General features: G+C 26.0%; 4 protein-coding genes across 4 annotated transcripts; 1 reads left to right on the top strand and 3 right to left on the bottom strand.

The window, feature by feature from the left end:
* Nucleotides 1-2,194: 2,194 nt before the first annotated feature.
* Nucleotides 2,195-4,219, bottom strand: LOC128956727 (putative glucosylceramidase 3; the record flags this gene model as incomplete). Its single annotated transcript, XM_054302441.1, has 4 exons — nt 2,195-2,590; nt 2,919-3,351; nt 3,430-3,602; nt 3,683-4,219. Coding segments are annotated over 4 exons (1,539 nt in total), but the record flags the coding sequence as incomplete, so codon positions are not given.
* An 813-nt stretch (nt 4,220-5,032) lies between these two features.
* Nucleotides 5,033-7,271, bottom strand: LOC128956750 (putative glucosylceramidase 3). Its single transcript, XM_054302464.1, has 4 exons — nt 6,719-7,271; nt 6,471-6,643; nt 5,553-5,985; nt 5,033-5,472 (listed from the first exon to the last, which is right to left on the bottom strand). The coding sequence occupies exons 1-4, from the start codon at nt 6,875-6,877 to the stop codon at nt 5,077-5,079; spliced, it is 1,161 nt and encodes a 386-aa protein (XP_054158439.1). The 5' UTR covers nt 6,878-7,271; the 3' UTR covers nt 5,033-5,076.
* Nucleotides 7,272-8,101: 830 nt separating this feature from the next.
* On the bottom strand, nt 8,102-10,614 carry LOC128956758 (putative glucosylceramidase 3). The gene is made up of 5 exons (XM_054302473.1): nt 10,521-10,614; nt 9,800-10,398; nt 9,570-9,742; nt 8,626-9,058; nt 8,102-8,555 (listed from the first exon to the last, which is right to left on the bottom strand). Exons 1-5 carry the CDS (start codon nt 10,591-10,593, stop codon nt 8,160-8,162), a joined length of 1,674 nt encoding a protein of 557 aa, XP_054158448.1. The 5' UTR covers nt 10,594-10,614; the 3' UTR covers nt 8,102-8,159.
* Nucleotides 10,615-17,103: 6,489 nt separating this feature from the next.
* LOC128956726 (prostasin-like) lies at nt 17,104-18,092 on the top strand. The gene is made up of 3 exons (XM_054302440.1): nt 17,104-17,369; nt 17,459-17,882; nt 17,943-18,092. Exons 1-3 carry the CDS (start codon nt 17,104-17,106, stop codon nt 18,090-18,092), a joined length of 840 nt encoding a protein of 279 aa, XP_054158415.1.
* The last annotated feature ends 25 nt before the right edge of the window (nt 18,093-18,117 follow it).

Raw genomic sequence — 18,117 nt, 5'->3', positions numbered from 1 at the left:
AAAATATTTTTGATAAATAATAGCAATGATGCTAAAATTGTAACAATCATTGTACCCAATATTAGCCAAATTGATGCCAAATATTTAGACCAAAATTGTTGATCGTATTCATCAATATCATAACATAGTTTTGTTATAATATCTAATAATAATAATATTTTTCTATAATTTATTRAACGCTTAGCAGAAATAAGTTTATCATTCAATGATTTAAATCTTAATTTTAAATAATAACATAACAAATAAAAATATATACCATTCCAGGTATAAATAACAAAACCAAATTTTATAATAATGTAATAAATAATTATATTATGCAAACCATATGTTATAAATTTTATAAACCCAACTTTATATACAATTATCAGTATTAATATATTAACAAACATTGGACGCATATATTGATTGAATAATTTTGTTGTTTTAAACAAAATTTTTGCAATTTTTATAAATTTTATCAGTGATTTACTGTCAGTGAGTTCAACACTACAGGGTGTTTGCAAACCAGACAGCATATCAAACACTGACATAAATGTCAGCGAAATACCTGATAGATAGATATAGTAATAAATACATTGAATTATTAAACACAAAACCAGTGTTAAGATTGCAATAATTCTCATGATTTTGTCATTTCCATAAAAATATATAAAATCACCGAAAAATATATGCCATTCAATGGAAACCCGGTCTTTGATTACTATTAATAGCAAAATATTCCAAACTATAGAATATAATAAACATATTGTACTCAGGAGTGGATGTGATGTCCAGTGTCTCTGAGTTGATATTATCGGTGGTTTCAAATACAAACCATTTGCATACAACTGACTGCACGCGCAAACAACACGTGCTTCAGGAGGTAATACATGATGTGTTTTTAAAAAAATCATATTTTTTGTATATATATATAAAACTGTAATATATATATATATATAGTTATCTAAATTTACAATGTTTTATATATTCTAAATCTAAATAAAATTACTGTTTTATCTATTCGGAGTTAATTTTTATTATTATTATATAATAAAATATTTACTTATTATTATAACTATTTAATATACTTTTTTATTATTGTTTAATCTATTAAATTGCTCAAATATAGTAGTATCTATTATATCTTTATAAAAAAAATAAATTCATTAACCTCAATTTTTTATTAATAGCATTTCGATTATATAAATTAGTGTCTTAATTATTATTATTATATTATAGATTAATTATTGACAATATTGATAATTATTTTAAGTTAGCTATGAATATATCATTTAATGGTTTATCTAATGGTCCCTGGTATAATGTCGTTATTCGATTAATGTAACAACAGTACTCATTAGTGATATATTGATTGCACTAATATATATATATATATATATATATATATATATATTATGAAATAATTATCAATTTATGAAATAAACATTTTTTTTATAAATTAATTTATTAACTATAATTTCGAAAAATTCATATAGTTCAATGAATTATGCAAGGTTAAAAATTAAAAACAAAGAAAAGTTAATTAAAAAATATTTTATTGAATTTCTAAAATAGTTTATTATTGTTTTACTTATTTTTTCAAATATTTTTTTATTTATAGTGAAAATTAATTATTGATAAACAATTTTTAAACATTTCATTTAAAACTGTTTTGATATAAATACAGTAAAAATATATTATTTATTTCAATTTCAGATTATATGAAATATATTTTATTCAAACATATAATAATTTATATCAGATATTCAATTCATAATAAAAATATATATATTTAATATTTATTTTAATGTTTAATAGTTAATGGTTTTATTATTGTATGATTTAGTAAAATATTATTTATATATTCAATTATACTAAATATTTATATAGATTATTAATTTAATTATTATATAAAATTATTATTTGAACATTATTTAAGTAAGTTTTTTTAAATAGTCTAACTAATAATCTAACTTTATTGTTTTTGCTTATTTATTATTATTTTAAGTATATTGCACCAAGTGTTTTTATAATAAGATTATGTATTATTTACATTAACTTATAAAATATTTAGTATAGAATCAGAATTTTAACTTTTTAATAATTTTTTATATAAATTAATTACAAATTTAAAATATTTGATAAACTAAATTATGTTTGTTTTTTAAAATTCTAATATCAAATTTATTTTTTAAATTTTTTAAAAAAATAATTACTAATCATAGTAGACATATGTTTGTATAGTTTTAGCCGCAACTTTAGTGGCCAATCGTCCAGTTTTGGTGTCCTCGATGGTCAGCTCAACATCATTGTTGTCGTTGTTCACCACAATAACAACTGTCGACTTGTTTGGTGTACGAAAAGCACCGACCATTGCACTGGTATTTCGTTGGTCAACAATATTGGTGTCTACTCTAACTGAACCGGGCGGTAGAAATTTGCTAAAATGTGCCAGAGCATAGTACTGCGGTTGACGGTAGTAGACATGCGGTTGTTTGCCGTAGTCGACTATTATGGGTGCATCGACAAAATTTTGTACCCAATTAGGTCCACCCTGGGTGTCCAGCACTAGATTCCAGTCAACCCATCCAATTGTATGATGAATTAAATCCTTTTTATGTATAGACAAATAATTTTTTCTATTAGGGGCGCGATTCACATATTACGTTCGCACTTTTTTTTAAGAAATCTAAACCACCTCCTTCCCCTAGGCTAGCAGTAGTCATATAAAAAAATTATGTTCGCATGTTCCTAACCGCTAACCCCCCCCCCTCCATCCACCACAAGAAATAAAATCTAAAAATATTATCTAAATGCGAACGTTCTTAAAGTCTCTACCCCTCCTCTCCTCAAGTGCGAACGTAATATGTGAACAACCCCTTAATAWGATTAGAAAATATWTATTTATTTTWTGTASTCTCACCCCCCCCCCCACTTACCTGTAGTATATCCTGGGCATACTGTTCCGCATTATTCCACGAACCCATTTTGATGCCATTATCAATACAAGCTTCTGTAGCCAGAATAAACTTATCCGGATGTTCCACATAGGGTTTATCCAGCATTGTTTGCGGTAAATGTGAGTACCAGTGTATGGCAGTACCGGCCGCATACTTGGAGGCCGTTTTATCGGCAAATATTGTATGAACCCATTCCTCTACTTTATCGAAATTATGATCCCATATCATTACTTTGAGCTTATCCGGTCCGTAACCGTTGCGTTCGAGCTCAGGGCCCAGATTTTTGATCAAAAAATCACGCATCGATTCGGGTGTCCACAGCATAGAGTTCCATCGGGTATTGGCGTACGGCTCGTTTTGCACAGTTATACCCCAATGGCTAATGTTATGTGCTTTATATGCATTTAAATATCTGTAAAAAAAAATTTTTAGTAAATAATTAATAAATACAGTATTTATAGCAATGATTTTTTTTTAGATATATTAATACTTTATAAAATATTTGGCCCATATTTGCCAATACTCGCTACCAACCGGTCCCTTAAGACTGCCACCATTTACCAGGTTATTGTTGGTTTTCATCCATGCCGGTGCCGACCAGGGACTGCCAAACAATCGGATCTCATGTGTGGCCAGTTGTTTGGCTTTTTGAATGTATGGTATCTATATATATATTTTTTAAAATAAAAATTGTATAATTAAAATCTAATACATAGCTCAGGGCTGACACCTTGAGCTCACACCTTATAGTCAATGTCTTCATGGGTTAGATTAAAATGTTTGAGTGTTTTATCCTCAGGAGTGTCGTCCAAACTGTATCCCCGGGCGCTAAAATCGGATCCACCAATCGGTATGCGACCGACATTATACTCGAGACCATCCGAACTGAAATAATCACGTAATATCTGATCCGACAATTTCGGGCCAATTTTTTCCAAATTAATACCCGACGCATCGGTAAAAGCGCCGCCAAACCCGAAAATTTCCTGATACCGGACATCCCGGTTCACACGAAAGTGTAGCTGATTATCACTACCAGCACATGTTTCCAGCTCATGGATATCCAATTTATCAAAATGTAGTGTCTGTTTGCGTAGTCGGGCTCCATCTCTGCCCGATTCCCATTTGGTTACAATACCGGCGGCCGTCCGTTTGGGTGACTCGACCGGTGCGCACGGTTGCTGTTCGGTACAGACACAGGCAAAACTGTCGTGACCTACTACTGTATGGTGATTGGGACAGTCAGGTTGGAGTATAATAGTATAAGTTTTTGTATTATTATTAATAGTAGTAGTAGTAGTAAAAGTATTTATTAGTAAAAAGTTTACTAATAAAATAAACTGAAACTTATAAAGTGTTTTATAAATCATTATTTTATATGCAATATTATTTATTTTTGAATTAAAAAAAGATAATTAAATTATTTTATTTTAAAATTACTTTTTTTGTACAATAATTATTTTTCTTAAATTTTACAGTTTTTATAGTAAATTATTGTACAATACAAACTTAATTGTTTACAGTATCTTATCAATTGTACAATTATTATATTGAAGTACACTTTAGTAATTAAAAAATATTTATATATATTTATCATTTATCAGAAAAATGTTTTTTGTGAAAAAAAAAATATTTTTGATAATAATTTCAATAAAATATTTCAATTAATCGCTTATTAAGAAAGTACTAATTATTTGTTGTTATCACTAAAGTATTAATATTATTATTAATTATTATTGATAATAATAATAATTGATAGCAAAAAAATGCACTAACAATTATTTTAAACTTTTAATTTATATTATATTAAACATTATATAATATATAAAATAAATTAAAAAGCTATTTTTTAAAATTAATTATTAATTATAATTAATTTCATAAAACAATAAATTTAAAATAATAATAATACATAATACATAAAATTATTAATAATTATTTTTATTAATTATAACAATTTTGGTAATAACATAACAAAACAAAAATATTATTTAACAAATACATAAATATTAATACTGTATAACAGCAGTTTATATATATATATATATATATATATATAATATATATAAAATAATAACAAAACAATTTATATCTAATTACATAAATAATACAATTATTATTAATTAGTATTCAATTACTAATCATAGTAGACATAGGTTTGTATTGTTTTAGCCGCAACTGTTGTAACCAATCGTCCAGTTTTGGTGTCTTCGATGGTCAGCTCAACATCATTGTTGTCGTTGTTCACCACAATAACAACTGTCGACTTGTTTGGTGTACGAAAAGCGCCGACAATTGCACCGGTATTACGTTGATCGACAATAGAGGTGTCTATTCTAACTGAACCGGGCGGTAGAAATTTACTGAAATGTGCCAGAGCATAGTAATGTGGTTGACGGTAGTAGACGTGGGGCTGTTTGCTATAGTCGACTAGTATGGGTGCATCAACAAAGTTGCCCACCCAATTGGGACCTCCCTGGGTATCCAGCACTAGATTCCAATCGGTCCATCCAATTGTATGGTGCAGTAGATCCTTGTATTTGAAATTAAATATTAATAATTTTCAATTAGTAATTTTTTTTTAAATATTTAGTATACTACTCGACAACTTACTTCAAGTATATCCTTGGCATACCGTTCCGCTGCCAGCCATGACCCTAGTTTGGCTCCACCCTCCATACAGGCTTCGGTAGCCAGTATAAACTTATCCGGGTGCTCCAGGTAAGGTTTGTCCAGAAATGTTTGCGGTGAATTAGAGTACCAGTGTATGGCAGTACCGGCCGCGTATTTGGCTGCCGTTTTATCGGCAAATATTGTATGAACCCATTCAGCCACTTGATCCAGATTATGATCCCATATCATTACTTTAAGTTTATCTGGTCCGTAACCATTGTGTTCGAGCTCAGGGCCCAGATTTTTGACCAAAAAATCACGTGTCGATTCGGGTGTCCATCGCATAGAGTTCCACGTTTGACTAGCGGCCGGTTCGTTTTGGACAGTTAGTCCCCAATGGCTAATATTGTGAGCCTTGTATGCGTTCAGATATCTATTAATTTATTTAATTTTTGTGTAATGTAAAAGTTATTGTTATTAGTTAACATTGGATAACATTTAATAATTTAATTATTTTTTTACTTATATGAAATAAAAAAATTTTTCATTTTATAGATAAATAATAATATATTTTAATTTTGTTATTGTTGTTGTTATAGTTATAGTTAGAAACTGTAAATAATTTTTGAAATAAAATTGTTGCATATAAATATTTTTGTTAAATAAATAATAATAATAGTATCTGCTTTAAACATGTATTTTTATTAAAAATATATTTTTATTAAATTAAACTATTGCTTTCTAATACTAATTAGTATACTATTATTATATTTATCAAATTTTTTGAAACAGCTAATTATTATCAATATCTAATTATACTAATTAGATAGATATACTGTATATATATATTAATAGCTATATAAGACTAATTGATTAATAGAGTAAAAGTATTATACTTTATGTATAAAAAAAACTTACTTAACTAAATATTTGGCATATATTTGCCAATATTCACTGCCTACCGGTCCAATCAATGTACCACCATGTACCAGATTGTCATTAGTTTTCATCCATGCCGGTGCCGACCAGGGACTGCCATACAATCGTATTTCATGTGTGGCCAGTTGTTTGGCTTTTTGAATGTATGGTATCTAATAATAATAATTAAAATAAAAATAACTAAATTTACTAAACTAACTATTATTGTTATTATCATCAATACTAACCTTATAGTCCAAGTCCTCGTGGGTTAGATTAAAATGAGCCAATGATTTGTCTCCCGGGTTGTCATCCAAACTGTAGCCACGGGTACTGAAATCGGATCCACCGATAGGAATACGGCCGACATTATACTCGAGACCATCGGAACTGAAATAGTCTCTCATTATCTGATCCGTCAATTTTGTGCCAATTTTTTGCAGATTAACACCCGTCGAGTCGGTAAAAGCGCCGCCAAATCCGAAAATCTCCTGATAGAGGATATTCCGGTTCACACGAAAGTGTAGCTGATTATCACTACCAGCACATGTTTCCAGCTCATGGATATCCAATTTATCAAAATGTAGTGTCTGTTTGCGTAGTCGGGCACCATCTCTGCCCGATTCCCATTTGGTTACAATACCGGTGGCCGTCCGTTTGGGTGACTCGACCCGTGCGCACGGTTGCTGTTCGGTACAGACACAGGCAAAACTGTCGTGACCTACTACTGTATGGTGATTGGGACAGTCAGGTTGGACTATAATAGTATGAGTTTTCGTATTATTATTATTATTATTAGTAGTAGTAGTAGTAGTAGTAGTAGTAGTAGTAGTAGTAAATAGTAAAAGTATTTATTAGCAAAAAGTTTACTAATAAAATAAACTGAAACTTATAAACTGTTTTATGCATTATTTTATATGCAATATTATATTTTTGAATTTTAAAAAAATAGATTAATAATTAAATTATTTATTTTATAATTACTTTTTTTTCAACTATAATTATTTTTCTTGAATACAGTTTTTATAGTAAAATTACTGTAAAATAAAGTGTGTAGTATCTTATCAATTGTACAGTTATTATATTGAAGTACAGTTTAGTAATTCAAAATTTGAATTTCAAATATATATATTTGTCATTTATAAGAAAAATGTTTTTTTGAAAAAAAAATCTTTTTGATAATAATTTCAATAAAATATTTTAATTAATAGTTTTTATTAAGAAAGTACTAATTATTTGGTTTTTATCACTAAAGTATTAATTTTATTATTTATTATTATTGATATTAATAATAATTGATAAAAAAATGCACCAATCAATTATTTTAAACTTTTAGTTTTTATTATATTAAACATTATATAATATATACAATAAATTTAAAAACTATTTTTTTAATTATTGACATTAATTATAATTATTTTCATAAAACAATAAATTTAAAAAAGCATTAGCAATAATAATTATAATAATAATTCTACATAAAATTATTAATAATATATAATTAATTTTTATTAATTATAACAATTTTGGTAATAGCGTAACAAAACAAAAATATTATTTAACAAATACATAAATATTAATATAACTTAACAGTTTATATATTTATATATATAAAAAAATAATAACAAAACATAATTTATATCTAATTACATAAATAATACAATAATTATTAATATTAGTATTCAATTACTAATCATAGTAGACATAGGTTTGTATTGTTTTAGCCGCAACTGTTGTAACCAATCGTCCAGTTTTGGTGTCTTCGATGGTCAGCTCAACATCATTGTTGTCGTTGTTCACCACAATAACAACTGTCGACTTGTTTGGTGTACGAAAAGCGCCGACAATTGCACCGGTATTACGTTGATCGACAATAGAGGTGTCTATTCTAACTGAACCGGGCGGTAGAAATTTACTGAAATGTGCCAGAGCATAGTAATGTGGTTGACGGTAGTAGACGTGGGGCTGTTTGCTATAGTCGACTAGTATGGGTGCATCAACAAAGTTGCCCACCCAATTGGGACCACCCTGGGTATCCAGCACTAGATTCCAATCGGTCCATCCAATTGTATGGTGCAGTAGATCCTGGTATTTGAAATTAAATAATAATTTTCAATTTTAAAAAAATTATTTATTATACAACTCGACAACTTACTTCCAGTATATCTTTGGCATACCGTTCCGCTGCCAGCCATGACCCTAGTTTGGCTCCACCCTCCATACAGGCTTCGGTAGCTAGTATAAACTTATCCGGGTGCTCCAGGTAAGGTTTGTCCAGAAATGTTTGCGGTGAATTAGAGTACCAGTGTATGGCAGTACCGGCCGCGTATTTGGCTGCCGTTTTATCGGCAAATATTGTATGAACCCATTCAGCCACTTGATCCAGATTATGATCCCATATCATTACTTTAAGGTTGTCCGGGCCGTAACCGTTACGTTCGAGCTCAGGGCCCAGATTTTTGACCAAAAAATCACGTGTCGATTCGGGTGTCCATCGCATAGAGTTCCACGTTTGACTAGCGGCCGGTTCGTTTTGGACAGTTAGTCCCCAATGGCTAATATTATGAGCCTTGTATGCGTTCAGATATCTATTTATTTTTTAATTATTTTTTTGTAATGTAAAAATTATTGTTATTAGTTAAAAGTTAGAGTAATTAATTATTTAATTTTTATTTATTTATATGAAATAAAAAATTATTTGTAAAATAAAAATAATTTTTCATTATATAGATAAATGATAATATATTTTAATTTTGTTATTGTTGTTGTAGATATAAACTGTCAATAATTTCTTAAAATAAAATTGTTGTATATAATTTTTTTTTTAAATAACATTATTAGTAACTGCTTTCATGGTGTAATTTTAAAATATATATATTTTTTTGTTAAATTAAACTATTGCTTTTTAATACTAATTATTATACTATTAATATTATTTTTATCAAAAAATAAACATTTTTTGAATCAGCTAATTATTATCAATATAATTATACTAATTAGATAGATATACTGTATATATTAATGGCTATATAAGGCTAATTGATTAATAAAGTAAATGTATACTGTATTATACCTGTACTGTATGTAAAAAAAACTTACTTAACAAAATATTTGGCATATATTTGCCAATATTCACTGCCTACCGGTCCAATCAATGTACCACCATGTACCAGATTGTCATTAGTTTTCATCCATGCCGGTGCCGACCAGGGACTGCCATACAATCGTATTTCATGTGTGGCCAGTTGTTTGGCTTTTTGAATGTATGGTATCTAATAATCATAATAAACTAAATAATTAAAATTAAAATAATTAAATTTAATAATAACCTTATAGTCCAAGTCCTCGTGGGTTAGATTAAAATGAGCCAACGATTTGTCTCCCGGGTTGTCATCCAAACTGTAGCCACGGGTACTGAAATCGGATCCACCGATAGGAATACGGCCGACATTATACTCGAGACCATCGGAACTGAAATAGTCTCTCAATATCTGATCCGTCAGTTTTGTGCCAATTTTTTGTAGATTAACACCCGTCGAGTCGGTAAAAGCGCCGCCAAATCCGAAAATCTCCTGATAGAGGATATTCCGGTTCACACGAAAGTGTAGTCTACCACCACCACCACTACCACCACCACCACTACCACCACCACCAACATGAAAACGACCGAAACCGGCTATCAGGTCCCACCAACTAAATTTGCTAAACTGTAGTGTCTGTTTGCGTAGTCGGGCGCCATCTCTGCCCGATTCCCATTTGGTTACTAAACCTGTTGATGTACGTACCGGCTGGACTACCTGTGCACACGGTTGCTGTTCGGTACAGACACAGGCAAAACTGTCGTGACCCTTGAGATGATTGGGACAGTCAGGTTGTAGTAGTACGGCATGGATTACTACTACCAATGGTGCTGCACATAATCCCAGTACTAATAATAAGAAAAAATTTATTTTCATTTTTATAATGAAAAATTAATTAATTAATTAATTAATTTTTTCTTCAATTATATTACTAATCTATTTAGGTTATTATGTTTTCAGGTTTATATACCTATATCTACTGTACGGTACAATACTATGCATAACAACACTGTTTTTTGAGACACTTGTTTAAATGAGTTCATAATTAATGATAGTTTAATGTCTATCTAATCATTTATATTATGAGAGAGAGAGAGAGAGAGAGAGAGAGAGAGAGAGTTAGTATACTAGTAATTACTAGTTTACTAGTATTTAATAGTTATTTTTTTGTGTTATTGATAAAAGTTTAATCAACTAGATTGTTTTTTATTTTGATTAATTTTACTTTTAATAACTAACTTTATATATAATAATAATAATAAAGTAATGAGAAATGTCATTAAGCTTTTATTTTATTAATTGCAATTTTTTACATTGCTTAAAAATTATTGTACTTTATATTAATTATATTATTATTTTGTTTTAAGTCATTGCACTGAGTCATTGTACAGTATTAGCAATATAATGCAATATAATTTATTAGTTTATTAAGTTATATGCATTTATTTAAACTTTATATATAGTTTATTGCATTATTAATATTATTATTCTATGTATTTATAAATTTTTTAAATTTAATTTTTTACTTATTTTCTTTAAAATCTGTTGTATTTCACAATTTTTTTAATATTAATTATCAATTTTTTTTGTTATTGTCAATAAACTATTATTTGATAAAATATCAATTAATTAAAAAAAAAGTAAAAATAAAATGTGCTAGACTAATTGTGTTTGTATGTTATCTATATCAACAAAAAAACTTAAATACTGGATGAGTTAAATTTATTGATAATTTTTTTTAGATAAATCAATATTGTTTGACATTTGGTAGAAATTTCCACATAAACAAACAAACATAGATAACAAAAAATATTAGATATTAATATTACATTTGATATTTATTTAGTTATTTTAAATAAAACAATAAAAAAAATGCTATTTAATATTTAAGTTTAAGTTGTATATATTTTTTTCAGTTGCTTAAAAAATTTTACCAAAATAATATGCATTAAATATGTTTATTTTTTGTTGATAAAATAATTTATAATTTTAATATATTATCTTAACTTTACTTAATTTCATTTACATTTAAAATTAATATACTCTATGTCATAAAAATAAATTTCCAAAAAAATTATTTATGTAAATATCATAATTTTGTAATTGAGATATTAATGTATAAATGTTATATATAATAAAAAATTTTAAAAAACGTATAATAACATTAAATATAAATTTACTATAAGTTTAATTCAACTAAATAAATAAAAAAAAATAAAAATAAAAATAAAACTTTATAAATAAACAATAATAATTTCAAAATAAGTTTATGAAAAAAATTTTCATAAAGCATGTTAACTAGTAATTAACAATTATTTATGAACATGAGTGCATAATAACAATAAAAATAATAATTATATTATATTATATTTAGGGTTAGATTGAGATTCCGAGGGAGGGAAGTTCCCAAATAAATTCCCTCCAATTTTCCCGGAAAATATGGAAAATATATTATATTCCCTCCCTTGATCGTTAGAAAGGGAAAATATAATTTGTCATACATTAAAAAGTACCTAATCTATGTGTTTCATTGGGACCATTATGTTAGTAATAACTCAATCAAAATATGATTAAAATATTATTAAACATTTAGTAAAAACATTAAATACATTTTGTAGACATTTACTATACAAACGTGTTTTTAATTAAACATTATGTAATGTGAGTTAGTGTATGATAGGTGGTACCACAAGGAAATGTCTTCCCAGGGAATTCCCAGGGAACAGGGAATATAAGGAACTTATGGAAAATAAGACGAGGGAGGGAATCTGATCTAACCCTAATTATATTAAATATGAATGCATTTTATAAATAAATTTTAATTAATGAATCAAAACTATGGGGAAAAAAGTCCAAAAAAAATTCATAAGATTTATAAACTTGAATCTGAATTTCAATAATGAAATTTTTATAATATTATTAATTAATTATTATAATAAATCATTATCTATTTTTATTTCAGAAATTGTAGTATTAATAATATACAGGTAATTTGGTAAACATAAATAACATTATAAATAAATAAATAATATTAACATATGTTTTTTAGTTTATGTGCTCTTATAATGTATAAATAATTTATATATATTGATATTATAAATATTACAATAAAATATATTTTATTCATATAAAGGTTAAAGATTGTTGTTAAGGTTAAAAAATAAAATATATTTTTTAAAAATAGTTATATAAAAAACAACAACAAAATATATGATAGTATAATAATTATTTAGTAAAATATTATTAATAATAACAGTCAATATATTTTTTAAAAAATAAAATATTCTTAAAATGTGTAACAAAAATTTGTTTAAATCAAAACTATTATTTGCCAAAAATTTTCAAGTAATTGACAATTTATTAATAGATTTATATAAATATGGTTTAGTAATTGATAGTAGAGATAATAATAGCAAAAATTTACGTAAACATCTATTTTCCAGCAAATATTATCATATATCTCGGCCACTTTTCTATGTTATATATTTTACTATATGTATGATCCAGGTACTATTAAACAATCAAATAGCATGGTACTATTTTGATATTATATTGCTATTCGAAACAATACCACAATTTCATTATGCGCTCAATATATTTACATCACTAATAGCATTGATAACCGTATATTTGTCTAATTTTTCCGACACTACTACTACTAATCAATGGTATAATGTATTCAAAATATTAAGATATTATGAAATAATAATCAACAACAACACTAGTAATAAAAATACTAATAATAATAATAATATAAATAATAGAGTAGTAAATATACGTGAAAAGTGTATGTCAAAATTTTTGCAAATAATCTACCTGGCTCATCGATTAATACCAATCACATGGATATCGATAATTGGTTCGACATTTTTGACATCATTGCTAATTGTTTGGACAGCCTATAGTAATAATAATGATAATAATAGTAATAATATCCTAGATTTTCTACAATACGGTTTGATGGGTATACTAATTATGGCCGGTTTTGGCCATACAATAGGGCCGTCCATATTGTACGGCATGCTATGCTTCTATATTAGCTGTGAATATTGTTATCTTAGATTTAGCATGCTAAATTTACAATTGAAAAAACTAGCCAGGTACCCTCCTCGACTAATAACAAACAATAGTAAACTTATCGACGATATTATACGCCGACACCGTTCAACGTGTCAATTGATTACGTCCTACAATAGATATTGGAGTCGATATTTTTTGGGCCTAAACTCAACACTTATACCAATAAATTTGCTTCTATTACATCAATCGGTTTTCGTGATGACACCAAACTATTTCTATTATCTGGCATTTATGTCGTCATTAATGGTTACCATGATTTCAAACGTTGGCCTGAATTTATTGGCCGCCAAAATCAATGGTCAAACACGCAAATCATATGTACATTTGGCGCGCATACAAATGCTAAGCCGTGTCAATGTAAATCAACAACTTAAAGTTAGTATATTAATTTTATTATTTAATATGCTTTAATTTTACATTTAAATTTTTTAAAAAATAATTTTTTAGCATGCTAATTTTTTTTAAAAATATATATATATATATGCTAAAAATTATTTTTGCAGCTAATAATAACTGCTGAACAAGTTAGCAATAGACGATATTTAATTGGTATGTCAATCGGCAATCAATTAATAATGACATCATTGAGCGCATTTAAAGTGAGCATGGAGAAATTATAATATTTTAATTATCAATTTTGATTTGATTAATTTAAAATAATAATATATGTTGTTGTTTTTTTTTGTTTAAATGTTAAAATCAATAGATCAACATGTATTTTGGTAGATTTTTTATACTTATACAAAAATTGGCTAAACGTCTAAAATAAATTTTATTTTATAATAAATAAAAATTAAARTAATTGTAATCTTAAATTATAATAAATTTGTATTAAAAAAAATTATTGCATAATAAATACTAGTATATAATATATATATTTATATGTATTCTATTATTGTACTAAAATATTTTAAGATTATAAATGTATGTTTTACTAAAATATAATAATAATCATATAACAAAAAATTACTTTTAAACATAATATTAACAGTTAAATAATTATCATTAAGTCAATATATAGGTAGTGTATATTAAATATCAAATTATCGGAAATACAATTTCATTTTAGATTATATTTTATTATTCAAAAATATTTTATATATACAGTAATTATATTTATTTAAGTACTTAGTAATTTAAATATTTTTATATTATTTATTTATTTATATATAATATATTATAGTAAAAACAAAACAAATATAATTTAAACTTATATTTGTTTTGTTTTATTATTATATATATATTGTATATACAATAATAATTATATTTAATATAATAACTAATGATAATTAGTATAATAGTTGGTTCACAATACTAATTTAAATAATTATTGTTTGGGATTTTTTTTGTTGGTAAAAAACTATTTATTTTAAAATAATATAAAAATAAAACATTAATATAAATAAATGATATAAAATATATATTTATATATTTATAATTGAGTCTATAATTTAGACTCTATTAGCTTAATATTTAATAAAATTGATTTTTAAAAAATTATAAATACAATTCAAATATTACAATATAGTATAAAACTATTTTTCAAATATAATAATTATATAATATTTTAAGTTTTGTATATATTTTTATTTTAAAAATTTAAATTATATAATCTAAATAATTATGATCGCCAAAAATAATATAGAGTATCCATTATATAAAAAGTGTTTATTTTATAAATTTTATTTACTAAATAAAGATTATCATAATAATAATGTAAAACATTTTAATAATTACCTGGATAATTATGGTAGTAAACAAAAATATAAAGTTTATACTAAAATTATATTTATTATAATCAGTGTCATATACTATACAATTGTATTATACAATTGTCCATCACAAAATCAACATAATCATCAACCATTACCATTATACTATTTAAACTTGGTCAATTATTATATGAAAAATAGACAATTCATACTAATTGCAGTACTATTGGCAATGATAATGTGTTTAGGATTTTTATTACTATTAAACACTATCACTGATAGTAGACAATTGAAATGGTTTGACACTATTGCCGTCATCAATGGCTACCGTAGTTGTATGGCCAGCGGTCTAACCAATAGACGATTGGCTCAACAATATATCTACAAAATGAAATTATATTATAATAATGCCCACTATATAACTGTTTTATTTAATCAAATAATGTTTGTCAGTGTTATATCGGTAATTGGTTTCAATTTTAAGACATTACCCCTAATATGTTTTGGCATAATATCGGGTACTATATTGCAATGTCAAGTCTATGTCTATAATACTGTTAGTGTTTGGATAGTATACTACTATCTAATGGATTGTATTTATTTTAATTATCGTATCAAAACTTTATCCAATTTTATTGTAACAAATAATAATAAATCAAAAATCATGAATAAAAAATTTATAATTAAATTAATCAATGATCTGGATAAAATTTGTTACGATATTGATCAACACAATAGCTTTTGGAAAAATATTTATTGTATATTAATATTTATTAATCTACCCATTAATATGATTTGTTTGGATTTAGTTTGTTTTGAAAATGCCTTAATCTATGTTAAACTAATAATTGGCACAAATTTTCTAGTATTTATTTTGTTTACATTTAGTTTGAATATTATTGTATCAAATATTAACAGTGATATATCAAAAATCTATGGACTTATAAATAAAATATTAGTCAATAATAATAATAATAATGATGATAACAAAATTAATTTTCATCTAAAATTAAAGGTTATTAATTCATATAAATTTATTTATTTATTTAAAAAAAATATAAATGATATTAATTTTTATAACTTAATAGTTAATCTCATCTATGGAAAGGGTGTCTACTAGTTATCGATTGATTGGTTTTACTTGTAGTAATTTTTTTGTAATTACTAGAATTACAGCCTTTAGAGTAATTATTTATAATTAATTAATTAATTATTATTATAATTATTATCATTTTTTAAAAAAAGTAATAACTTATAATTGTTTTCCTAATTGTATTGTTTTATTTTATTTTTTTATAAAACAGGTGTTTTTGTTATTTATGCGATTTTTTATACTAACACATAAACTTGGAGATCAAATAAGATATCAAACCTAAAAAAATATAATTGGTATTAATAATTATTAATGATTTACATTTTTTTGCTGGATTAAATAAAGTTTTTAAAAAATCTATTTTTTTAATTTAATAAATTATATTATGAATACTGTATATATATATACTGTATAATAATTATAATTTTTATAACAATTGCTTTATCATTCACTATACTGTACTTTATAAACAATTTTCAATAAAATATTACTGAATAAATAGTGTATTGTAATTTACTTGTATAATTAAAACAATAGCTTATTATTATTATTATTACATGCATTTTTGTTATTTTTTTTATTTAAATACATTATATAATAATAATTATTATTTTTATTTGAAATTAATATTATTTAATTATAGTTTTATTTATTAATAGTAAATAACCATGTGTTGTGCTAAATCAATATTATCAATATGTTATATATTCATAGTTTATTTAGCATTGAACCATTTAGTAGTAATACCTAATTTAGCATCGTCATCACCATCATCATTATCGGACATAAACAATGTACATGGACAACCGGCCAGTATCAGCAAATACCCGTGGACAGTATCGATTGAATTTGAAAATCAAATACTAGCCGGCGGTACCATAGTTGGCAAACAACACGTATTGACAAACGCGCGTGTGTTTCACGATCTACCCAAGTATTTAATAATAATTAAAAAAAAATATAACATATTTTTTTAAGTAATATTTAGGTAAAAAAAATTAAACTATTTTTTTTAATTTTAAGAAAGAAAAATTTCTATGTAGTTCATATGGGAACCGACCAATTTTACAATCACTCACTCGAGGAGGTGGGTGCCATGATAACCATTGATGAGTTTAAATTGCACCCGGATTATAATCCAGAAACTGGTGCAAACGATCTGGCTATTGTCAAACTGGCCAAACCTGTACCTGTAAATCGGCATACAATCGCCTTGGCTCAATTACCCAATGGTAAAGACGGACAGGTAGGCGACAGGGCTGTAGCTAATGGACTATATTTACCCGATCCTCAACGATCGGATATAAATTTTGTATTGGCCAGTTTACCGATGACTATAATTGATCAGCAAACGTGTCGTACAAAAACTAAAGATGATAACCCTTATAAACTAACTGAGCAAATGTTATGTGCCGTTCCCCAAAATGCCCGGAAAGGTTTATGCGAGGTATGGGAGGTTTTTTTGAGCTATAATTTTGTATATCAGTTATTTTTGATATTGTTTTAGCACGATATCGGCTTCCCATTGACCACCAGTACAGGTCACCTGATAGGCCTGAACTCGTGGTATCGTACGTGCGATCATACTGTTGGCAAACCGGCAGTATTTACACGTATTGCCAACTATACCGATTGGATCAAACAAAATCTCAACTAAAATTGTTATTTATTATCATTTTTAA

Source organism: Oppia nitens, unplaced genomic scaffold (assembly GCF_028296485.1).
Source record: "Oppia nitens isolate AA-2021 unplaced genomic scaffold, nextdenovo-longstitch-racon4-pilon3 scaffold32_pilon_pilon_pilon, whole genome shotgun sequence".
NCBI classification, from domain to species: Eukaryota; Metazoa; Arthropoda; class Arachnida; order Sarcoptiformes; family Oppiidae; genus Oppia; species Oppia nitens.
The sequence above is the reverse complement of the archived record's forward strand: the minus strand, read 5'-3'. Positions and strand labels throughout refer to the sequence as shown.

Bases quoted from the DNA above. Each gene is read 5' to 3' on its own strand.
- LOC128956750 (XM_054302464.1), bottom strand. From the start codon at position 6,877: ATGAGAGACTATTTCAGTTCCGATGGTCTCGAGTATAATGTCGGCCGT. The intron at 6,644-6,718 runs GTTAGTATTGAT...TATTATTATTAG, and splicing joins ACGAGGACTTGGACTATAAG to ATACCATACATTCAAAAAGC. The intron at 5,473-5,552 runs GTAAGTTGTCGA...TTCAAATACAAG, and splicing joins ATGCCAAGGATATACTTGAA to GATCTACTGCACCATACAAT.
- LOC128956758 (XM_054302473.1), bottom strand. From the start codon at position 10,593: ATGAACTCATTTAAACAAGTGTCTCAAAAAACAGTGTTGTTATGCATA. The intron at 9,059-9,569 runs GTAAGTTTTTTT...AAAAATAAATAG, and splicing joins TATGCCAAATATTTTGTTAA to ATATCTGAACGCATACAAGG. The intron at 8,556-8,625 runs GTAAGTTGTCGA...TTCAAATACCAG, and splicing joins ATGCCAAAGATATACTGGAA to GATCTACTGCACCATACAAT.
- LOC128956726 (XM_054302440.1), top strand. From the start codon at position 17,104: ATGTGTTGTGCTAAATCAATATTATCAATATGTTATATATTCATAGTT. The intron at 17,370-17,458 runs GTATTTAATAAT...TTTAATTTTAAG, and splicing joins GTGTTTCACGATCTACCCAA to AAAGAAAAATTTCTATGTAG. The intron at 17,883-17,942 runs GTATGGGAGGTT...ATATTGTTTTAG, and splicing joins CCCGGAAAGGTTTATGCGAG to CACGATATCGGCTTCCCATT.